The 19,761-nt window shown below is 37.1% G+C and overlaps 2 protein-coding genes across 3 annotated transcripts; one reads left to right on the forward strand and one right to left on the reverse strand.

The window, feature by feature from the left end:
* Nucleotides 1-1,879: 1,879 nt before the first annotated feature.
* Nucleotides 1,880-11,243, forward strand: LOC135834993 (RNA-binding protein 5-like). Of its 2 annotated transcripts, XM_065349027.1 has the most exons (4): nt 1,880-2,037; nt 2,612-2,698; nt 6,735-7,021; nt 7,268-11,243. In XM_065349027.1, the coding sequence occupies exon 4, from the start codon at nt 7,290-7,292 to the stop codon at nt 10,260-10,262; it is 2,973 nt and encodes a 990-aa protein (XP_065205099.1). In that variant the 5' UTR covers nt 1,880-2,037; nt 2,612-2,698; nt 6,735-7,021; nt 7,268-7,289; the 3' UTR covers nt 10,263-11,243. The 2 variants fall into 2 exon arrangements, with proteins under 2 accessions (XP_065205099.1, XP_065205100.1); XM_065349028.1 differs by lacking the exon at nt 2,612-2,698 and having other exon boundaries at nt 1,882-2,037.
* A 1,201-nt stretch (nt 11,244-12,444) lies between these two features.
* Nucleotides 12,445-19,586, reverse strand: LOC135834994 (multiple inositol polyphosphate phosphatase 1-like). Its single transcript, XM_065349029.1, has 9 exons — nt 19,322-19,586; nt 19,047-19,175; nt 18,770-18,945; nt 14,284-14,406; nt 13,911-14,061; nt 13,729-13,829; nt 13,247-13,356; nt 12,941-13,150; nt 12,445-12,804 (listed from the first exon to the last, which is right to left on the reverse strand). Exons 1-9 carry the CDS (start codon nt 19,521-19,523, stop codon nt 12,534-12,536), a joined length of 1,473 nt encoding a protein of 490 aa, XP_065205101.1. The 5' UTR covers nt 19,524-19,586; the 3' UTR covers nt 12,445-12,533.
* Between the last annotated feature and the right edge of the window lie 175 nt (nt 19,587-19,761).

Below are 19,761 nucleotides of genomic sequence, written 5' to 3' on the forward strand. Positions count from 1 at the left end.
CTTTTTTACATAAAGTTCCTCCTGTTGATCAATTATTAATGCAATTTTAGTCATTTCTCATTAGCTCGGAACATTATTAGCTAACCATAACGAATACTAATGTAAATAAACTTACGTCCATTCTTATGATTCTCTAGAATTTGATCTCTTATTTTAGGTAATAATTTCTTGGTTTTTGTAATTGTATTCATATCTACAGGATACCTTGTTCCGTGCCTTATAATTCCCCATGCATAAATTATAGTACAATCTAAAATAACGACGACGCTTTTTGATTAAAATTGAATTCAGTTACATAGAAAAAAGTGGGTATCTGAGATGATGTGGGTGTCTTACTTTCCAGAGTAGTCATTCGAGAGCCTCGGCTACGAAAATAAGATGTTCTCGGGCCAAAATACATATACGGCGTTGCAGTTTCTGCGTAACATTGTTCTTGTTCTGCTTGAATTTGTAATATCGATAATATCAGAAGTGCCAACACGAATATCATTCCGATGTCTGTAATAGGACTCTAAATTAATTTAAACGGTGTTTGCTCTGACATTGTTGGTGTTTGGAAAAGCTGTGAGTTTGAAGACGTCTCAACGAAGCCTTCCATAGCAGTTTTAATTTTCATAGGTACCTTCTGAAAAAAAATCTGATCGACTACTTTGAAACATTCGGCACAAAACGAGCCACATTTTTTTTTGTGTGAAATTCGCAGGTTTATTTTAATTTGAAAACATCAACTAAATAGGTAGGTACATGGCAAAATTACTCAAAATATTGTACAGTTTCTATAACACTCGTGCAAACGCATTTAAGACAATCAATTTGCACCATTTTATTTACAATTATTCGATGTTAGGTAATTCAATAGCAATAGGTAGGTACTTACATTTTCACTGATTTTCACTTGATCACACATGATTCACAAATTGATAGCAAGATGTAAAAATGATAAAAATTTGGTCTATTTTTGTAAACAATTGTGGCCAAATAAGGGCCAAATATATCTTGAAAAGGAGTGTTGATGAATTGCGTGGGGAGGAGGAGTGACTACAGGAGGGAAGGTATCCCGACTGGCCATATTTTTTTTGGTCTGGTTAAGAAAAATTGAACAAGCATTCGAAAATACAAATTTCAGGAGCTAAATTTCAATTCTTGATTTTTGGAAAATTTTAAACAATTTCAAAGTTACTCGTACCTACCTCATTCGTTACGAATCAATAAAATCAAAATTATCAAACTGAGGTAGAACTAGAAAGCCAAAATTTGGTTTATACCTTGCCTTCGACATCTCAAATTGGTTGGTGGTGGTTTCGAGCAGCCCTGGAGCCTACAACGGATTTTGGGATTTTTCAGTGTTCAGAAAAAAATTGTCAAGGAGTTCCTTTTCTGCTTAACTTAAACTTGTCTGCTATAAATTCTGTCCATGTTCCATGTCGCATGCTCGGCATGCTATGGCAAAAAATTCCCGTGAATCGAGGTCTGTTACTTTTAAAATAGTTCATAAAAGGGTAAAAAACACGTTCAAAGTTTTAAATTTTAATCATTTTAATTTATTGTTTCGGTCTTTCCTCTTTCGGTGAAAGAAAAATTAAAATTTAAAATTCACGTTTGAAAGATAGGTAAAATTTTTGGATAGGTAACAGTACACCCAGTGTTGCACTTTCAAGGAAACTCAAAACGTCACAGTAATTTCGATTAATTATTAATTTCACCATTTTATTAATTAATTAACTCGTTAAAAAATCAATAACAATAAAATATAATGATTAAATCAAATTAATAAATTTTTTAATCACTATTTTTGTCGAAAAAAAAATCAAAATTGAAAATTCTTGCCAATTATTTGTTTCTATTTCTGGTAACAACTACGTTCTGTTTGACATACTTTTTTTTATCGTCACACTCCGCTTGTGTAAAAAAATGTCCGAGAACTGAGAAGAAGATTGTATAAAACAGTGACTTTTAAATTAATTTTCTCAATTAATTCGACTAAATATTGTAAAGAAAAAGTTACATTATAGTTAATCGTGGTGTACAAATCGTCCGGTAAGTTTAAATTATACTGCGTAACTACGAAATGATTGCAACTCGTAACTTCGTAAGCTGTGTAAAATATGTATGTAAACTCCAACCCAACTCGAAATAGGATTTTTCAACTCGAAATTACTTCGACGTTTACAAATATGTGTACTTTGAACAACGTTTTAATCGCTAAATTGGATCCCGGATCCGAATACTCCCGAAGCAACTTCTCCATATTCTGGACGTACGATACTCTACGGTGCTAAAATTATTCACGTTACTGTCGAACGTTTGTAGTGATCATTCTGCAGTAAACTGTTTTCGCCTTTGCGACTGTCACTGTATTTAAAATTGTATTGCCATATGTAAGTATATACGGCATACAATCCAGAAGGTATTATTGGTATTTTACCCTGTGAAGATTCCACCGGTATCGCCACAACTATCTACCTATACAGCTAAACGTCGTTTCCGTTATGGAATACGTAAAGAACGTGCATTTGTTGCTTGATTCGTGAAACTACTTAGATCAAAACTTCTATTTGAACAACTCTTCCAAATGTTGTGTGAAATTAAGAAAGAGATTTATTGGTTACAGGCTTTGAATTATTGCAGCAATTTTACATTCGTGTACGGATTCAGCACTGTAGAAAAATCTCAATCCTTCGATAAAGCTAGAAGTTTGGTAAGTATGAACGTTAAACGATGTAAATACCGTATTATCAGTGCGCGAAAACTATTATTCCCAGTTCAAATTGATCGAGCCAGATATACTCCGGTCTTCATATTCGTCGATTAGTTCGTACCTTTTATTACATTTTCGTCATATACCTATACAAGATTTGCCCGTTTCCTGTGCCCTTTACTATGAGGAATTTCGCTTCGTTGGAGTCATCATCGTGAAAGTGTATCGATCATTGATACTCTTCGAGGTTCTGGTTTATTCTACTTTGTCACTCTTGTCAAGACCGAATTAGTATTGACATTGTTGTGGTGTGCATTTTACTTTGCTATTGTAATTTGTAGTTATTTGTTTCGATGTAGCTTTTTAGCCAACAAATTGACGTTCGCATTCGTGCATTATCATGAAGCAGCTCGAAATCTGTGTTTTCATGATGCAACATTGGTCTTCGGTCGTCTTCTGTCCTTTTCTTCGTTTCGGTTAGTGTTTCAATTGCAGGAATTCGATTCTAATTCCAATTCAGCCTTCTTATGATGGAATTCAAGCTGGATATTTCATCATTTGTTCGAATTAGAAGCTTTTTAAAAGTAATTCTGTTGCTTTAGTTCCTTTGATGTAATTTACATTGAATATTTCGTCATTAGTTCGAATTAGAACCTTTTTTGAAGTAATTCTGTGGCGTTACACAGCATTTTTTTTCTACTGTGAAAATTTTTTATTGAGAAATTTTCAGTTCAATTTTGTAGTTCTGAAGCAGCTGAAAAATTTTTTTGAAAACGAAATTACGTTCAGTGAAAAATTGGCGCTATATTTTGAAAATGAAGGTTTAAAAAATGTGTTTATGGAAATATACTATCATTCTCTTGAGCTTTCCTGGTGTAGTTAGATATACAGGATGTCCTCTGTGAAACATCTGCAGAGTTATTTCTTGAAACTGAATCATGATGAAGGTCGAGTTGTGTCTCTGGTATTTTTTTATCTCGTGTGATTTACTCACTTTCACGATGATTGGCACCTTCCACTCCATCCCCTGATCTAAAACCCCCAAAACCAAATTTTCAGCTGCCCAAGTTCATTTTTCGATTTTTGGCGAATTTTTGATAATTCAAAATTGATTGTTTTTGGCGATTTATGCTTTTTTTTAAAAAGGTACGTACTTGATCAATAAAAATGGTCAAAATAAGTCCCGAAACTAATATTAATTACTCAAATCCAAATTTCACCATTTCCAGCCATTCTGGAGCCTCCAGCGTGATTTTTCAATTTGCTCCAGAAGGCGTGAATATGAGGTTGGGCAGCTAAAAATCGAGTTGTGTATTATACTCGACCTGTTTAATAAGTTTATCCACATTTAAGCCGATTTTGAGAGTGACACCTCAAAAGTGGTTTTTTGATCAGCTTTTTTCAAAATTAAAAAATCAAAAGTTTCCCGTTTGTGTGGAAATTTTCGGAATTCACGTGAATCGCTGTATTTTGTCCAAAACTAACCCCCTCAAATCCAAATTTCACAATTTCCAGCCATTCTGGAGCCTCCAGCGCGATTTTTCAATTTCTCCAGAATTTTGAATTTGCTCCTAAAGGCGTGAATATGAAGTTGGGCAGCTAAAAATCGAGTTGTGTATTATACTCAACCTATTTAACGAGTTTATCTACATTTAAGCCGATTTTGAGAGTGACACCTCAAAAGTGGCTTTTTGACCAACTTTTTTAAAAATTAGAAAATCAAAAAAATCAAAAGATAACCGTTTGTGAGGAAATTTTTGAAATTTGCGCGAATCGCTGTATTTTGTCCGTAATTAGCCCCCCAATTCAAAATTTTGAAATTTTCAGCCATTCTGGAGCCTCCAGCGCGATTTTCAATTTCTCCAGAATTTTGAATTTGCTCCAAAAGGCGTGAATATGAAGTTTGACAGCTAAAAGTCGAGTTGTGTGTTATACTCGATCTGTTTAACAAGTTTATCCACATTTGAGTCGGTTTTGGGAGGGACACCTCAAAAATGGCTTTTTGACCAACTTTTTTAAAAATAAAAAAATCAAAAGATAACCGTTTGTGAGGAAATTTTTGAAATTTGCGCGAGTCGCTGTGTTTTGTCCGTAATTAACCCCCCAAATCAAAATTTTGAAATTTCCAGCCATTCTGGAGCCTCCAGCGCGATTTTTCAATTTCTCCAGAATTTTGAATTAGCTCCAGAAGGCGTGAATATGAAATTGGGCAGTTAAAAATCGAGTTGTAAATTAAACCCGACTTATTTAACGAGTTTATCCACATTTGAGCCGATTTTGAGAGTGACACCTCTGGAGTGGTTTTTTGAGGTGTCACTTTCGCTCCAAAATGGCTGGAAATGGTACAATTTGCACTCCGGGGGTTAGTTCTTGAAGAAATACAGCGATTCGCACAAATTTTTAAAATTTCCTCGCAAACGGTTATGTTTGGATTTTTTTGATTTTTTAATTTTGAAAAAAAACTGATCAAAAAGCCACTTTTGAGGTGTCACTCTCAAAATCTGCTCAGATGTGGATGAACTCGTTAAACAGGTCGAGTGTAACATACAACTCGATTTTTAGCTGCCCAACTTCATATTCACGCCTTCTGGAGCAAATTCAAAATTCTGGAGAAATTGAAAAATCGCGCTGGAGGCTCCAGAATGGCTGGAAATAGTGAAATTTGGATTTGGGTAATTAATATTAGTTTCGGGACTTATTTTGACCATTTTTATTGATCAAGTACGTACCTTTTAAAAAAAAGCATAAATCGCCAAAAACAGTCAATTTTGAATTTTCAAAAATTCGCCAAAAATCAAAAAATGAACTTGGGCAGCTGAAAATTTGGTTTTGGGGGTTTTAGACTATTCTCTTTCCAAAAATCGCAGTCCCGTTCAAATCCGAGTGTGACACTTCAAGTGGTTCCCTTGTCAGAAATACTAGAAAACAGGGTGTCCAACAGTTCTGCTGAACCTGCTAGTCCTGCTTTTTGCTCGTGGGTTCTGACTTCGCTTCTTTCTCTTCTCACATCAGTATCGTCACATTCGAATGGTGTAATTGGAGGATTTTTTTCCAACTTAATCGAATGAACTCTTACTTAATGAGTTTCTTTTTCTGTGGCATCAATTTCATTTTGGGTCCCTCCTGCTGCCCTCTAACCACCCTGTTTTCAAATTCTTCGAAAAATTTTCTCGTTCCCTCTCCCTCTCGCCCTTTTGACCAGTATAATTGGCTGAAGATGATCATATAAATTGACTGTTGGTTGTTAGAACGTGTGAAAATTAGATCGTTACGAACGTATTATTATTACTTATTGAAATTAGACCATTCTTCATCCCTCCCCCTCTCCCCATCAACATGAGTTTTCACTGTGCTTTGCACCATTACGAAGGTAAATGAATACTTTCGTTGTCGTAGCATTTGAAAATTTTATTCGTCTTTTACCCTCGTCATATTTTCATTAATTCGAGAAAAAAAAAATCAAAATGATCAAAAAGAATCGCGTTCTACTTGCTTGACCTACCATTATCTATCAAGATGATAAAAGCAGAGAGCAGATCCGCGCATCGAAGCTTTCATCGGTTAAAACGATATAAATGAGCGAACAATGAAGATTTGCATTCGAGTACCTACATTTTCCAGATGCACCTACCTATCTACCTACACGAAGAATTCGTCGTATTTTCATTTCCATATTGTCGTTCATCTCATCAATATTGACTTGGCCTGTGTAATTGTGTGATCGTTTCGAGTGCTTTTTTTCTCTCATCGTATCGTGAATTCGAGGACTATGGTGTATTTGATCGCGATGTCGCGTTTGTTTGCAAAAAAAAAGACTCAGAAATCGTTCGTTTTTGAACTCTTAAAAATAGGATTTTAGAAAATGTGGTTTTCGCGTCGTATCGAGCACCTTTTTTTTTTCTTCATTTTAACTTACACGAACACAGAATCGAATACATTATAGTTTACCGCCTCTATTCGACCAGCGAGAACATTAATCCATGCAACACTTTTAGTAATGTTGTGCTTTCTACATTATGTGACTCTAAAATTACAGATCGATAAATACAGTAGAGAAGAGCAAAGTCGTCCGTCACATCGTGTTCGTTGTTGTCATTGTGATTTGGCAGCATTGTGTGTAAATTCTTACCACGCTGGCCCCGGTCATTTTTCTTGTACGTAAAAAAAGAAAAAGAAAGACTGGAGCTGGGCACAACGAGGCTACGTTGTAAAATTACAGCTCTGGTTACCTATCTAACTATTGTACCGTCGGCAGCATTGGAAAACAGAGCAATATCTCCCTATACACGGTTCGTGTGTTCAATACCATCATCGAACGTATAGGTAAGAATATGGAATAGTAATTTGTAAACATAAAAGTACCTAACATGAATGGAGAATTGTTGAAAAGCCCACGATGGGTTTGTAAATGGAAAAAATAAGTCGGTATTTTGAAGCCAGTTTGCGGGTGGTTTTTGGTTCTCTTTATGGCTTTTTCGAAATACGTTAACGACGTCGAATATGGCAATTTTACTGATCGATTATTTTGATTTGTTTTTCCCCTCCTTGTTTAATTCTTATCCCTACAAGGTACTTAGGTAGAGACGTGAAAATGTCCGGCAGCGGTGGCTACGCAGGCGATATGTACAGAACAACTTCATCCGGCAACTCGTACGACTATTCGGGCCATCGTGGCGGTAATGCTCGTTCATCGCCGCCAGACCAACGTAGCAGCATCAGCGATTACGAGCGAAGCTGGCGTTCTAGCGGTGGCAACGACTCCGGAGGCGGATCTCGAAGGTACTCGGACGATCACGGCGGCGGCGGCGGTGGCGGAGGTGGTGGAGGCGGAGGCGATAGCGGCGATTCGTACCGGAGCTCGAGTCGTTATCGCGATCGTAGTCCGCGCGACAGACGATCTTCAGAACGTGGTGGTGGAGGCGGCTACGAGCGCAGGAGAAAACGCCATCATCGAGATAGTCGCGAATCGTCTCGCGAACGTAGTTACTCGCGTGGTCGTCGATCGGACAGCGATAGCGATAATCGGTATTCGTCTTCGTCTCGGGATCGGTATTACGACGATCGCGATCGCGACAGGTATGGGGAATCGCGATGGAGATCCGACAATAGCGATGACGACGAGAGATCGCCGCGCGGTTACGAACGTAGACGCGATTCCGATCGTTATCATCGTAGCGGTGGCGACCGCGGTGACCGGTTCGCCAGCAGGGTGAAAGACGATTGGCTGGCGCATGTTTGGGGCGACAGCGGCAGACCTTCGGATGGATACGGAAACATGGACTACGGCGATTCCGGTATGGAGCACTACGATCGCAGCTCGTATAAATTACAGGTACCTAATAAGACGTTGATTATACGTGGTCTGGGACCGTACGTCACCGAGAAGGAGATCAGAGAAGAGGTGATCAGAGCCGGAGGTGCTCCGCGAGATATTCGTTTGATACGTAAGAAAGATACCGGATCGTCGAGAGGATTCGCGTTCGTGGAATTCGGATCGACCGAAGAGGCTCAAGGACTGGTGGAGAAATACGACGGCGAGTTCAAGCTGAAAGACCAGCGGGTCATAATGCAGTACAGCATTCAGCGCGATTTCGACAAAGAGGTCACCGCCGACTGGTATTGCAAATGTTGCGCGTTGAACTTCAAACGTCGAGAATACTGTTACCGGTGCGGATCGGATCGCAGATCGGGCGAATGCACCGATACCGAAGAAGGTAGCTCGCATCCGACGCACACGGTCATGCTGAAAGGACTCGATTCGACGGTGACCGAAGAAAACGTGCTGAAAGCCATCCAGACTCTGTCCACTTTACCCATCCGAAGCGTTCGCATCGGTCGCGACAAGCATACGAACATCTCGCGAGGTATATGCTACCTGGAGATGAACAACATCTCGGACGCCATGTACCTGCACAACACGCTGTACACGCAGAAGCTGCGAATAGACGGCAGACCGGCGTACGTATCGTATTGTAAAAATATCCCCGTCCTGATTGCCGTCTCGAACAACTCGGCTTCGAACGCCGGTAACGCCGCGATCGCCGCAGCTCAGTGGAGCCATCAGAAAAACAACGATGGCGCGGCTGCAGGTGGCTTTTCCAGCTCCACCTCTCAATACACACTTCAAGACGTGCCTCGTCTAGCCGAATACAGCGCCTCGGTCTACGCCAAGAACTCCAACGAAAAAGACGCCTACGTTAAACACTACACCGATTACTACACGAAGGTGATCAACAGTGGCGGTCCCATGCCCACTCTAGATGGCATCGGAGCCAATCCCAGCAGCACCGGATACCATGACTCAGCAGTCACCGTATCCGCTCCGGCTGTACCGGCTTCTTCGGCCGCCATCACGTCACCGATCGAGGTAAGCGCTCCGCCGAGAAACGTATGCAACGAACCACCCTCCGGTAACGGCGACAGATGCTATCCTGTACCGGATGTCAGCACGTATCAGTACGAAAAATCCTCCGGCTATTACTACGATCCGTACACGACTCTGTACTACGACGCTAACTCGCAATACTACTTTAACGGGAAAATAAACAAATTCCTGTACTGGGACGGAGCCCGAAGCACGTATTTGCTAGCGCCCGATTCGGCTCATCCGCAACACGGCGGTCCCAACGCGGCATCGGATGGCTCGAAATCCGCAGCCACCGACGACGATAAGAAAAAAGAAAAGCTAGACGATAAAGATAAAGTCAAAGTAGCCAAACGTATAGCGAAAGATATGGAAAAATGGGCCAAAACCCTAAATCAAAAGAAAGAAATAGCCAAACAGAATCTAACAGCGACTCAAACCGTACCGGTACTAAAAGCCCAAGGAGCTGCCGATATCGGCTACACTGTCGGCGTCCTCGGTAAAAACAAAGATACCAGTCCGACGTCTATGTTGAATTACATGACATCTATGGCTGCGGCAACTGCCGCCGCCGCCCAGCAACCCAGCGATAGCAGCCTGGTCGCCGAATACGGCCAAGGCAGCGATAGCGAAGAAGATAACGAAGAATTGCAACAAGACGACAAACACGTTGACTGGAATAAAATGGCCTGCCTTCTGTGCAAACGCCAATTCCCCAATAAACAGACTCTGCTGAAACACCAGCAGCTCTCAGATCTGCATAAACAGAACTTAGAAGAGTGGTATAGGTCTATCGGGATTAGTCGAGAGGACGCTAGTCGTAAAAGCATACAGTACAGAGATCGTGCCAAGGAACGTAGAGTCAAATACAACGAGCCAGACGTGCCTCCGTCCAATAAACTCAAAGAAAACTACATGAAAGCCAGAGAGGCGACAGTCAATTACGAGCAACCTAATAAGTATCGTATCGGTGGCGATAACGTGGGCAATAAGTTACTCCAGAAGATGGGTTGGCAAGAAGGTATGGGTTTAGGTAAATCGAATCAAGGTAGGACTGAAATCATTCAAGCCGAAGCCAGACCTATGTCTGCTGGACTCGGTATCCGAACCCAAGGTGTGACTCCGGCGCCCGGAGAAACCTATAAAGATTGTGTCAAGAAGATGATGAGGTCTAGATACGAAGAGGTCGATAATAGATAAACGATCGAGTTCTATTGGCAATACTGTCTGTGTGAGTAGAGGTGTGTTTAGTTTTGGGTCGTATTATTTTTTCTCGCGATAGCTCAGGATCGCGAAAAAGTCTTGAAAGTTGAGAGGTCTTTGTGGTAGGGGGTTTCGAATCGCGCTTGGTTGGAGTTATCGTGTGATCAAAAGCGTCGTCGTATTGTGATGATTTTTTTTCAAAATAGAGAATAGGAATGTAAACCGTTTACTTGTAGTTTAATTATTCGCGTAATAATTTGTTCATTATTATTGAAGTATTTGTAGTTTTTTTTTTTTTTTTTTTTTTTACTTCTGTATTTTCCTATTTTTTGATGTCTTTGTTTTACCTACATATTTTGATTTTTTCCCCCCATTGTGCGTTTAGGATAGTATTTATTCTACCAATAATTTACTAATTATTATAGACTTTGTGTTAAGTTATCGAATACGTTTTCGAATATATTTTTTTATGGTGTCATAACGTGCTCAAATTGTGTTTGAGAATGGAAAAAATTCGAAAAGTTGCACTTTCGAGTATGTAGTTACTTTTGAGGTTGTATTTCTTGGCCCGAGAAAATTTCCAGTGTCATAGGACACGTAAATATACGTAATAAACTCGAGCAAGAGAAAATTGTTCTGTATGATTGAAAAAATTACGATTACTTTGTAGTTTGTACATATTTTCGAAAATACCTACCATCGATGTTTTTTATGTTTAACGAATGTTTAAATTTTTTTAGCAATCATTTTGCATCTTCTTTCTTTATTTGTTCTTATTACATATGTTGATATCACGTGATGATTTGATTCGCTGATTGTGTTATTGTTATTACTTATATTGTCCCAATATCTTTTTTTTTTTTTTTTTTTTTTTTAAATTTACCTATTTATTAACGTATTATTTTTTTGATATGTTATGTTGGATTTGTAAAGTTTACGTACGTGCAAATGAAAATATACGATGACAATTTTTCTCGATCTGTTTTTGGATAATTGAAGTGTGATTGTTAGTTTCTTGTCGTGTTGATTTTTTTGGAGTGGGGGGGACATGATTTTTTTAAAAGAATGAAAAATTTTGCATAGTTGATATTGCCTATTTTATAAAATCGTTAAAGGCATTTTTAACCATAAAAGTGTGTTTCGGTTAATTCGAATTCTTCGATGATGAAAAATTTCCGATTTCGTGACTGTCAGTTTGTTTCTTTGAATTTTGAACCGATCTTTTTGAGTTTGATTTTGCTTTCAGTTAATGTAGATTCATCTGAAAAGTTAATCCTTCCTGTGGTATTGTATTAATAATGCATGATCTTCAAAAAAAAAAGTGTATAATTTTGAGATTCGATCAGAATTTAATTTTTTTTTTTCAAAATCATTTTAAATTTATTTTTTATACAATTTTCTTAATTTTTACAAAATTTAAATAAGTTACCTATCGAATATTTAAAATTAGGTATTGTAAAAGTTTGCACAGATTTTGGCAACTAATTTTTTCCTTCATTTTCTGATTCTTTAAATATGAGAGAAACTCTGATTGCAGATCGTTAAATTTTAATTTTTAGTTGGTTTTTATGAATGTACTTGAAAATGTTATAGCCTTTCCACGCTAAGGAAGTCAATGCTTCTCCAATATTAATCGTGTGGAATGAATTTTGAGCAAGAGAAAAAGAAAATTGTGAAATTACTTGCTCTTTATTCAAAATTTGACTCAAGTGTTTGATAAATGATGAAGTATTGCTGTACGTAAATCATTCATATAAGTATTGTCGACGAGAGAAGAATTTAGATATGGAGTTTTCGTGAATTTAAAAATGTAGGTAAGTGGATGAATTTATTGTTTTTTTTTGTTTTTTTTTTAAAATGAGAATTCGTTTTTTAAGAGCTAAATTTCAGTTCTTGATTTTTGAAAAATTTTAAAAATTCAAAGTTATCTCATTTATTACTTACGAATTGAAATCAGAATTTGATCAAACTGAGATAGAAAGCCAAAATTTTGTTTATACCTTGCCTTAGTTGCCTTTGACATTTCAAATTGGTTGGTGGTGGTTTCGAGCTGCCCCGGAGCCTCCAACGAATTTTTGGATTTTTCAGTTTAAAGAAAAGGACCAATTTTTTTTTTAAATCGATTTTAGGCACGAATTCTTGAAATTGCATATTTCTAGTACATAATTAAATATTAAACTTCTATGCAACGAATAGATATACTTGAAAAACTGATACCTAAAAAACCAGGTGAAATTTGCTCTGACAATGAGATGAAAGTTCTTACGATTAGTAAAACAAATTCACAATAATACAAACAAATGTGAGAACACTAAAAGCAGAAAAATGTAAAAAGATTGCTCCTACGCCGGCATTCTGAGTTTCGAAATTGTAGCAAAATTCCATACTACATAGATTTTCATCTAGAACGTCTCGAAAAATTGTTTTCAATCCTTCTAGTGTACAATGATGACCGGTGCATTGCATTGGATATACTACTGGTCGTTCATTTTGATGAATTACGACGCTGTTCTGATGAGTTCCATTTTGGCCAGGGCATCTATATATAAAAAATTAAATTCACACTATTTAAAAAAAAATTAAATAGTTGGAGAGTTCTATTGATTGTACCAGGTTAGTCAAAGTCATGTAATTATAAGTAAAAATAATCGAGTCAATGGTACCTAGCTACCTACTTGTACAAAGCTGCAATAATATTGGCCGCAAAGCTGTCAAAAATTGAAAGTCTCCATTTTCGTCGTTTAATCAATTTTTTATAATTATTGTGTCCTAATCGTTCCTTTTCCTTATGTAAACCTAATTTTACTGTGGCAGGAAGAAGCACATCTGATTGAGTGAATAAAAATTTCCCTTTGTTTATACCCTCGACGTCTTGGGAAGCGTTTCTGCAATAATTACAAAAAAAAAAAAAAAAAAGAATACGTTCACAGTGAAATTGTGTTTTTTCAGTAGGTACCTAACTGATAGCTTGAAGTACTTACATCAATGAAGTCAACATATCTCGAATCACTATGCACCCCAAATGACTAGCCAACTGATTCCCATAACCTCTGGAGTAGTACTCATTCATATCATTGATGTATTCCAGTACCTATTCAGAAAAAATCAAATTTTCAATTGAGTTGAAGGGAAAAGGTTCTCGAGATTGAGGCGAACTGTGATCATTTGTGTAACTTTGATAGGTAGGTAATTATACAGGGTGCCCAATAATATCGTGACACCCCAAAAAAAGTTTTTCATTAAAAATATGGGTTGGCAACGTGAAATAGATAGATAATGATTGTTGGAATGTTATTATCTCAGTTCAACAACCAATCATGGGCTATCATTATTATCATTCACTGTGACCAACCGAAATATTTGGAAGATAACTTTGTTAGGGGTCACGATATTTCTGGGCACCCTGTATAGTTAGGTATCATCATCATCGAGTCGTATAACCGCTCGTGGTGGTTATACCTACTTTTAATTCTTTTGTCGAAAAAACAGCACAGAAAGGTGGATTCGAATTGGTATTAGCAGCGTTTTCATAAGCACAGGTTTCATACATCAAGTAAATTTCATCTGTAAAATAATCAGCAGTTTTTCCATTTTATTAAAATTCCCGAATGAAGTTAAAAAGGCTTCATTGCTTCGTAAGCCTACCAAATGACAACTGATCCGAAAAACCTAAACGAAGACTGACATTAGCGATGATGCTTTTCATGAAATCCGATTTTTGAAATAATTCTGTTTCTTTATGTAACGATAGGTTTCCTTCGACATCTGTCAAGTACTTTGGACAATGTTTATTGAGCTGAAAACCAAAATTTAGTACCAGAATAAAAAGTAGGTACAAATCAACATGTTATTTTTATGACTGCGTAAACGTTCGGCTCAAATTATCCATAACGTTATAGGTAAAGAGAAAACAAATTATGCAATAATCGAAAATGATTTTTTCGCACTTTTAGTTTTCGATGAAAACTTAGTAGGTAGAGGTGCCTATTTACCTAAATAATAATTTTGCGAAACTCACGCGTAATAATTCGTCATTTTCTTCGATGTTGCTTTCAGCAGTGGTATTGTAATTAGTTTCAAACAATTCGTTACTAAATACTATAGCGCTTTCTTTGGTACTATTGTAAGCTGAGCTTTGGAACTGAAAATAAATATTAAAAATGTTATTCAATTAACACCAAGAACATTAATTTGTGCCAGTAAATTATTTTTTATTTTTTTTCTTCTCATTTTCTAAACTTGTTCAAGTTATAATTATACGTACCTATGTATTTACGATACAAAAAAATCTTAAATGGTCTAATCTTCAAAAAAAAAAAAAAAAACGGAAAAAGTCATTCGATTTAATAGAAAGTGAACATATAAAAAGTTTGAATCGCAAATCTTTTTTAGTACATACGTAGGTAGTTAGGCAATTTTTCAATTGTTCGGAAACTTAATTCAACTGGCAGCTTCCTTAACAGTATCTTTTCATAATATTTTCATGTGTGTAGAAATCTAGCAGTGTTTAAAGTTTTTTTTATGATGTTTCTATGCTAAAAGAGACTTGGTAGGATGTTGAGATGTCACAATGAATCATTTTTAAAGGCCCTAGGCAGATAAGTATGGTCGAGCGGTCCCCGAAACCTTCGGAGGTGAAACTTATGTGATGTATAGGTACCCCAAGATAAGTATTTTCCCCAAGTTTTGGACCTCAACTCGGAGTGGTTCTTGAGTAATTCCTTAAAAATCGAAAATCGTTTTTAATTTTTTTTTTCAGGATTAACTCAGCCATTTTTTTTCAAACTCGAACCAAAGTGTACGTATGCATAAAGGCTTTGCCCAATAAAATCAACTGCCCCCTCCCCCCCACTCTTCCCCTTCCAAAATTTTAATTCAATTTTTTGAGGTCCTCCTTAACCCTACAAGGCCTTTCGGCACACTTTTTGAAAAATGGTTTTTAGATACAGTATTGATCCTAGAACATCATATAACTTACCCAAAATTGTACCTTGGGTGCGCCATAGTCAAATTCGACCAAAACCAACACCCCCTCACCTGTGATAAGGTTAATAAATGGTATACCAGACGCCACTGCTTTTGAAGTAATTTCTGGAGTATTGTTTATAATGTTGTAATTTTTGAATGAAAATCATGTTTTTGAGAGTCGTTATTCGCAAATTCCGATTTAGAGGCAGCGAAGCACTCCCTCCCCCAAAGGAGGAGTCCCGATGAGGCCACTTTTTGGCCCCGGCCAGTTATCGACTCAACCAATCTTAAAATGTTGTAATAAATGTCCCAAATACGAATCCGTGGTCAGTTAACCCAAAATGACCATTTTTTGGGCTCCAGGGGCTCCCAAAGTTGTGAATAAGAAAAGAACTTTGGGAACCACTGACAATCATTTTCAAAAACTTTTTTAGCGTAAAACATCTGTTTGAACCCAATAAACGTTATGCGAGGTGATTTTTTTTATTTTCGACCCTCGGGAGCAGAAATTGGGGGGGTTTTGATTTTTGGAAAATTTTGGAACCCCCATTTTGAACCCACCCCTTTGAACCCCGCTAAAAATCTTTTTACAGTTTATTAGTATCTGAAAGACCTCCATCCTACCAAATTTCGAGCTGAATAAAATTTTCCGCTGGTACTCAAAAATCCAAATTTCCAATTTTTTGTAATTTGGATTTTTTGGGAACCCCTGCATAGGTGGAAACCTGCGATTTGCGCCAAACGTAACGTTTTGAGGCATATATTCAATTACCTAGGTGGAAAAGTTTAATTAAACTCCCTGTATACTCGTAATTTTGAACCCTTTTTTTAGAGCCTCCCACTTTGGGCACCCCTGAAAAAGGCGATTATGCATATTTTTTCAAATAAATTGAAGAATTTACATTTGGAACACACTAGCAAGAGCTCGATAATTTTTCACTCGATTTTACCAGTAACTTTCAAAATTGAGCTTTTTTGGGCCATATTCTGAGATTTTACTTCCTTGAAATCATGAAAACGTAATTTTAACGTTTTTTCGAAGAGTAAAATCTCAGAATTTGGCCCAAAAAAACTAAAAAGATCAATTTTGAAAGTTACTGGCAAAATCGAGTGAAAAATTATCGATCTCTTCCTAGTGTGTTTCAAACTTGAATGCTTCAATTTATTTGAAAAAATATGCATAAACGCCTTTTTTAGGGGTGTCTAAAGTGGGGGGCCCCAAAAAAAGGGTTCAAAATTACGAATATGCAGGGAGCCTAATTAAACTTTTTCATCTAGATAATTGATAATATACCTCAAAACGTAACGTTTGGCGCAAATCGCAGGTTTCTAGCTTTCCAGGGGTTCCCAAAATATCGAAATTACGAAAAATTGGAAAATTGGATTTTTGAGTACCAGCGGAAAATTTTATTCAGCTCGAAATTTGGTAGGATGGAGGTCTTTCAGATACTAATAAACTGTAAAAAGATTTTTAGCGGGGTTCAAAGGGGTGGGTTCAAAATGGGGGTTCCAAAATTTTCCAAAAATCAAAACCCCCCAATTTCTGCTCCCGAGGGTCGAAAATAAAAAAAATCACCTCGCATAACGTTTATTGGGTTCAAACAGATGTTTTACGCTAAAAAAGTTTTTGAAAATGATTGTCAGTGGTTCCCAAAGTTCTTTTCTTATTCACAACTTTGGGAGCCCCTGAAGCCCAAAAAATGGTCATTTTGGGTTAACTGACCACGGATTCGTATTTGGGACATTTATTACAACATTTTAAGAATGGTTAAGTCGATAACTGGCCGGGGCCAAAAAGTGGCCTTATCGGGACTCCTCCTTTGGGCGAAACTTTCAAAAAGAAATCTGGGGCATGTGACATATCGAATTATATGTTTTTGGTAACGCTGAACACGAATATTCCGTCAGATTTCTGATTGGACCCCACCCACGGCCTTAACACTTCCCCAAATGAAGTAAAAATTTAAAAGAGGGGTTTGTTCGTGCGACACATGAAATAGTATGTTTTTGGCGACGGTGAAACCGAATATGATATCAGATTTTTGATTGGATCCCATCCACGTCTTCCAGCACCATCCCAAAGGTAGCAACCTAAAAAAAATGGTTTCATTCGGGTGACACATGAAATAGGTAGGGGAGATTGTTGTACCAGGGACCGATTTTTCGTTTTTTGGGAATGGACTCCACCCATTAATTATTTTTGAAAATGTGAATAGGGTGCATCAAAGAATGGTCTTTTACAAAAAAAACGAGATATTCACATTTGTTCAAAACTCATTCCCCTCCCCTCCAGAATTTTTTGAAAAAGTCACTTTTTTTTGGTCCATGGTACAATGGGTCGTGTACCAAGGACCAAAACGAAATTTACCCTGGAAAATGCCTAAAAGTTGGCCGTGAAGGCATAAAGTTCACCTATGGATCATAGACATTCATTATACATATTTACTTTTTACAATAAGATCAAGTCATATAAAATTTTGCAGAATTTAAAAAAAAAAAATTCATAAGTTTGTCATGTTGTACCACGGACCATAGATTTTTCCTCAAATTTCCACCAATTTCAAATAAATTTTGAAACGTTTTCAGATGCTACAATGTAAAAACTGTGTAAAGGGCATCCTGGCATCTGAAAAAGTATCAAAATTCGTGAAAATTAGATGAAAAAATTGCGGTCCATGGTACACGATGAAATTTGGTCCCAGGTACAAGACCTCCCAAAATTTAGAAAAAAATTTCTACAAAATTTCACACAATATTTTTCCAAAAAGTGAATATGTGTACTTACACTTGGATGGTGTAGCTACACGTTGCACTAATTGCTTTGACAAATTTCAAATAAACAACAGGTCAAAATGAGTTCACAAAACATGGCAAAATGTAATTTTTCGTTTTAAAACGTGATAATCGTGTGCAAAATTTTCAAATGAAAACCTTATCGCCTATAGTTCATTTTGTGGCATACCCTAGTGATGCTTTAAAACGTAGTGGGGTCCGAATTCCGCAAGTGGCGTTAGTGAGGGAAAGGTCCCTGGTACAACAGGTCCGGGGTACAACAATCTCCCCTAGTATGTTTTCGATATCGCTGAACACGAATATAGCCTTCGTTTTTCAAATTGACGTCACCCGTTGCTCCCAGAACCTCCTCCCCATGGGTAATTGTCCAAAAAAATTGATGGAGGCCATGGATGGGGTCCAATTAAAAATCTGACGTCATATTCGGTTTCAGTGTCACCAAAAACATACTATTTCATGTGTCGCACGAACAACCCCCTTTTTTGAATGTTTACCTCATTTGGGGAGGTGTTGGGGGCCATGGGTGGGGTCCAATCTGAAATCTGACGGCATATTCGTGTTCAGCGTTACCGAAAACATATAATTTGATATGTCACATGCCCCAAGTTTCTTTTTGAAAGTTTCGCCCAAATTTGGGGGAGGGGGTGCTTCGCTGCCTCTAAATCGGAATTTGTGAATAACGACTCTCGAAAACATCATTTTACCTTAATACCTATCTATTGATATTGAATAAGTGCACTTACTTTGAAAGATTCCCTCTTCGGTGATTCAAATAATTTTGGAAAAGCGTTGATTATTAGTTCAGCTAAGAAGACCTGATCATTGACTCCCTGAGCAGTCAACTTGTGATCTTCACCCCACGTAAAATTGAAACTCCAGTTTTCTAAATTCTTAAAATCTTTTTCGCATAAGTACCCTCCTAACAAATTAAATAAATGTCGAACAGGAGTAAATAATATGTACCCAATACCCATTGTACTATTAAATTATGTGTAGGTATTCTACATAAAATCCACTTACTTTTATTTTTATTATTCAAAATAATTTTATCTCTCAAAAGAGATAATTGTTTCATAGAATTGGTGAGATATATATCTGGGTATGTTGTGCCATGTCTAATTAATGCCCACAAATATACTGGCTCGCAATCTACAATTATTCGAGATCATAAAAACAAATTAAGTACCTAGGTAACGATTTTTTAACTAACGAATTTAGAATCACAATACCTATAAGGGATGAATTCAGCTGGTGAGTAGGTTTACGTAGTAGGTAGGTAAGTGTAATTTACTCACTTTCAAGATCAAGAATTTGAGGACCCCGACTAATCAAGTAAGGAGTTTTCCGAGAAAAGTACCGATAAGGTGTTGGATTGTCTGCATAACAATAATCTGTTTCCGCTCTAATTTGTAGAAGTGAACATATAAAAATAACAAATGGCAAAACTAATGCCATCTTCATAGCCATATTTCTATAGCTTTGCTTGAAGCTTCTCATCTCTGTTTCAACGAAAGCACTACAACTTTATGAACAATTAGAAAACATTATAGAGTATTTACGGGATTAATTAATTGGTCAGTTTATTTTTTTACCTAGGTACTTCTCTTCTAAAGTGGGAGTCATAAAATGATTTTATGGGCTACACCATTTACTGGTGACGAAACTTATGTGTGTTTCTTTTTTTTGATTCAAAATTTGATATCTTTTTTTTTTTCAAGAGAGCAATTAAAAGTAC

Source organism: Planococcus citri, chromosome 2 (assembly GCF_950023065.1).
Source record: "Planococcus citri chromosome 2, ihPlaCitr1.1, whole genome shotgun sequence".
NCBI classification, from domain to species: Eukaryota; Metazoa; Arthropoda; class Insecta; order Hemiptera; family Pseudococcidae; genus Planococcus; species Planococcus citri.

Coding starts and splice junctions, on each gene's coding strand:
- LOC135834993 (XM_065349027.1), top strand. CDS start 7,290: ATGTCCGGCAGCGGTGGCTACGCAGGCGATATGTACAGAACAACTTCA.
- LOC135834994 (XM_065349029.1), bottom strand. CDS start 19,523: ATGAGAAGCTTCAAGCAAAGCTATAGAAATATGGCTATGAAGATGGCA. Junction 14,062..14,283: donor AAAATGACGAATTATTACGC/GTGAGTTTCGCA, acceptor TTTGGTTTTCAG/CTCAATAAACATTGTCCAAA. Junction 13,830..13,910: donor TTCGGATCAGTTGTCATTTG/GTAGGCTTACGA, acceptor ATTATTTTACAG/ATGAAATTTACTTGATGTAT.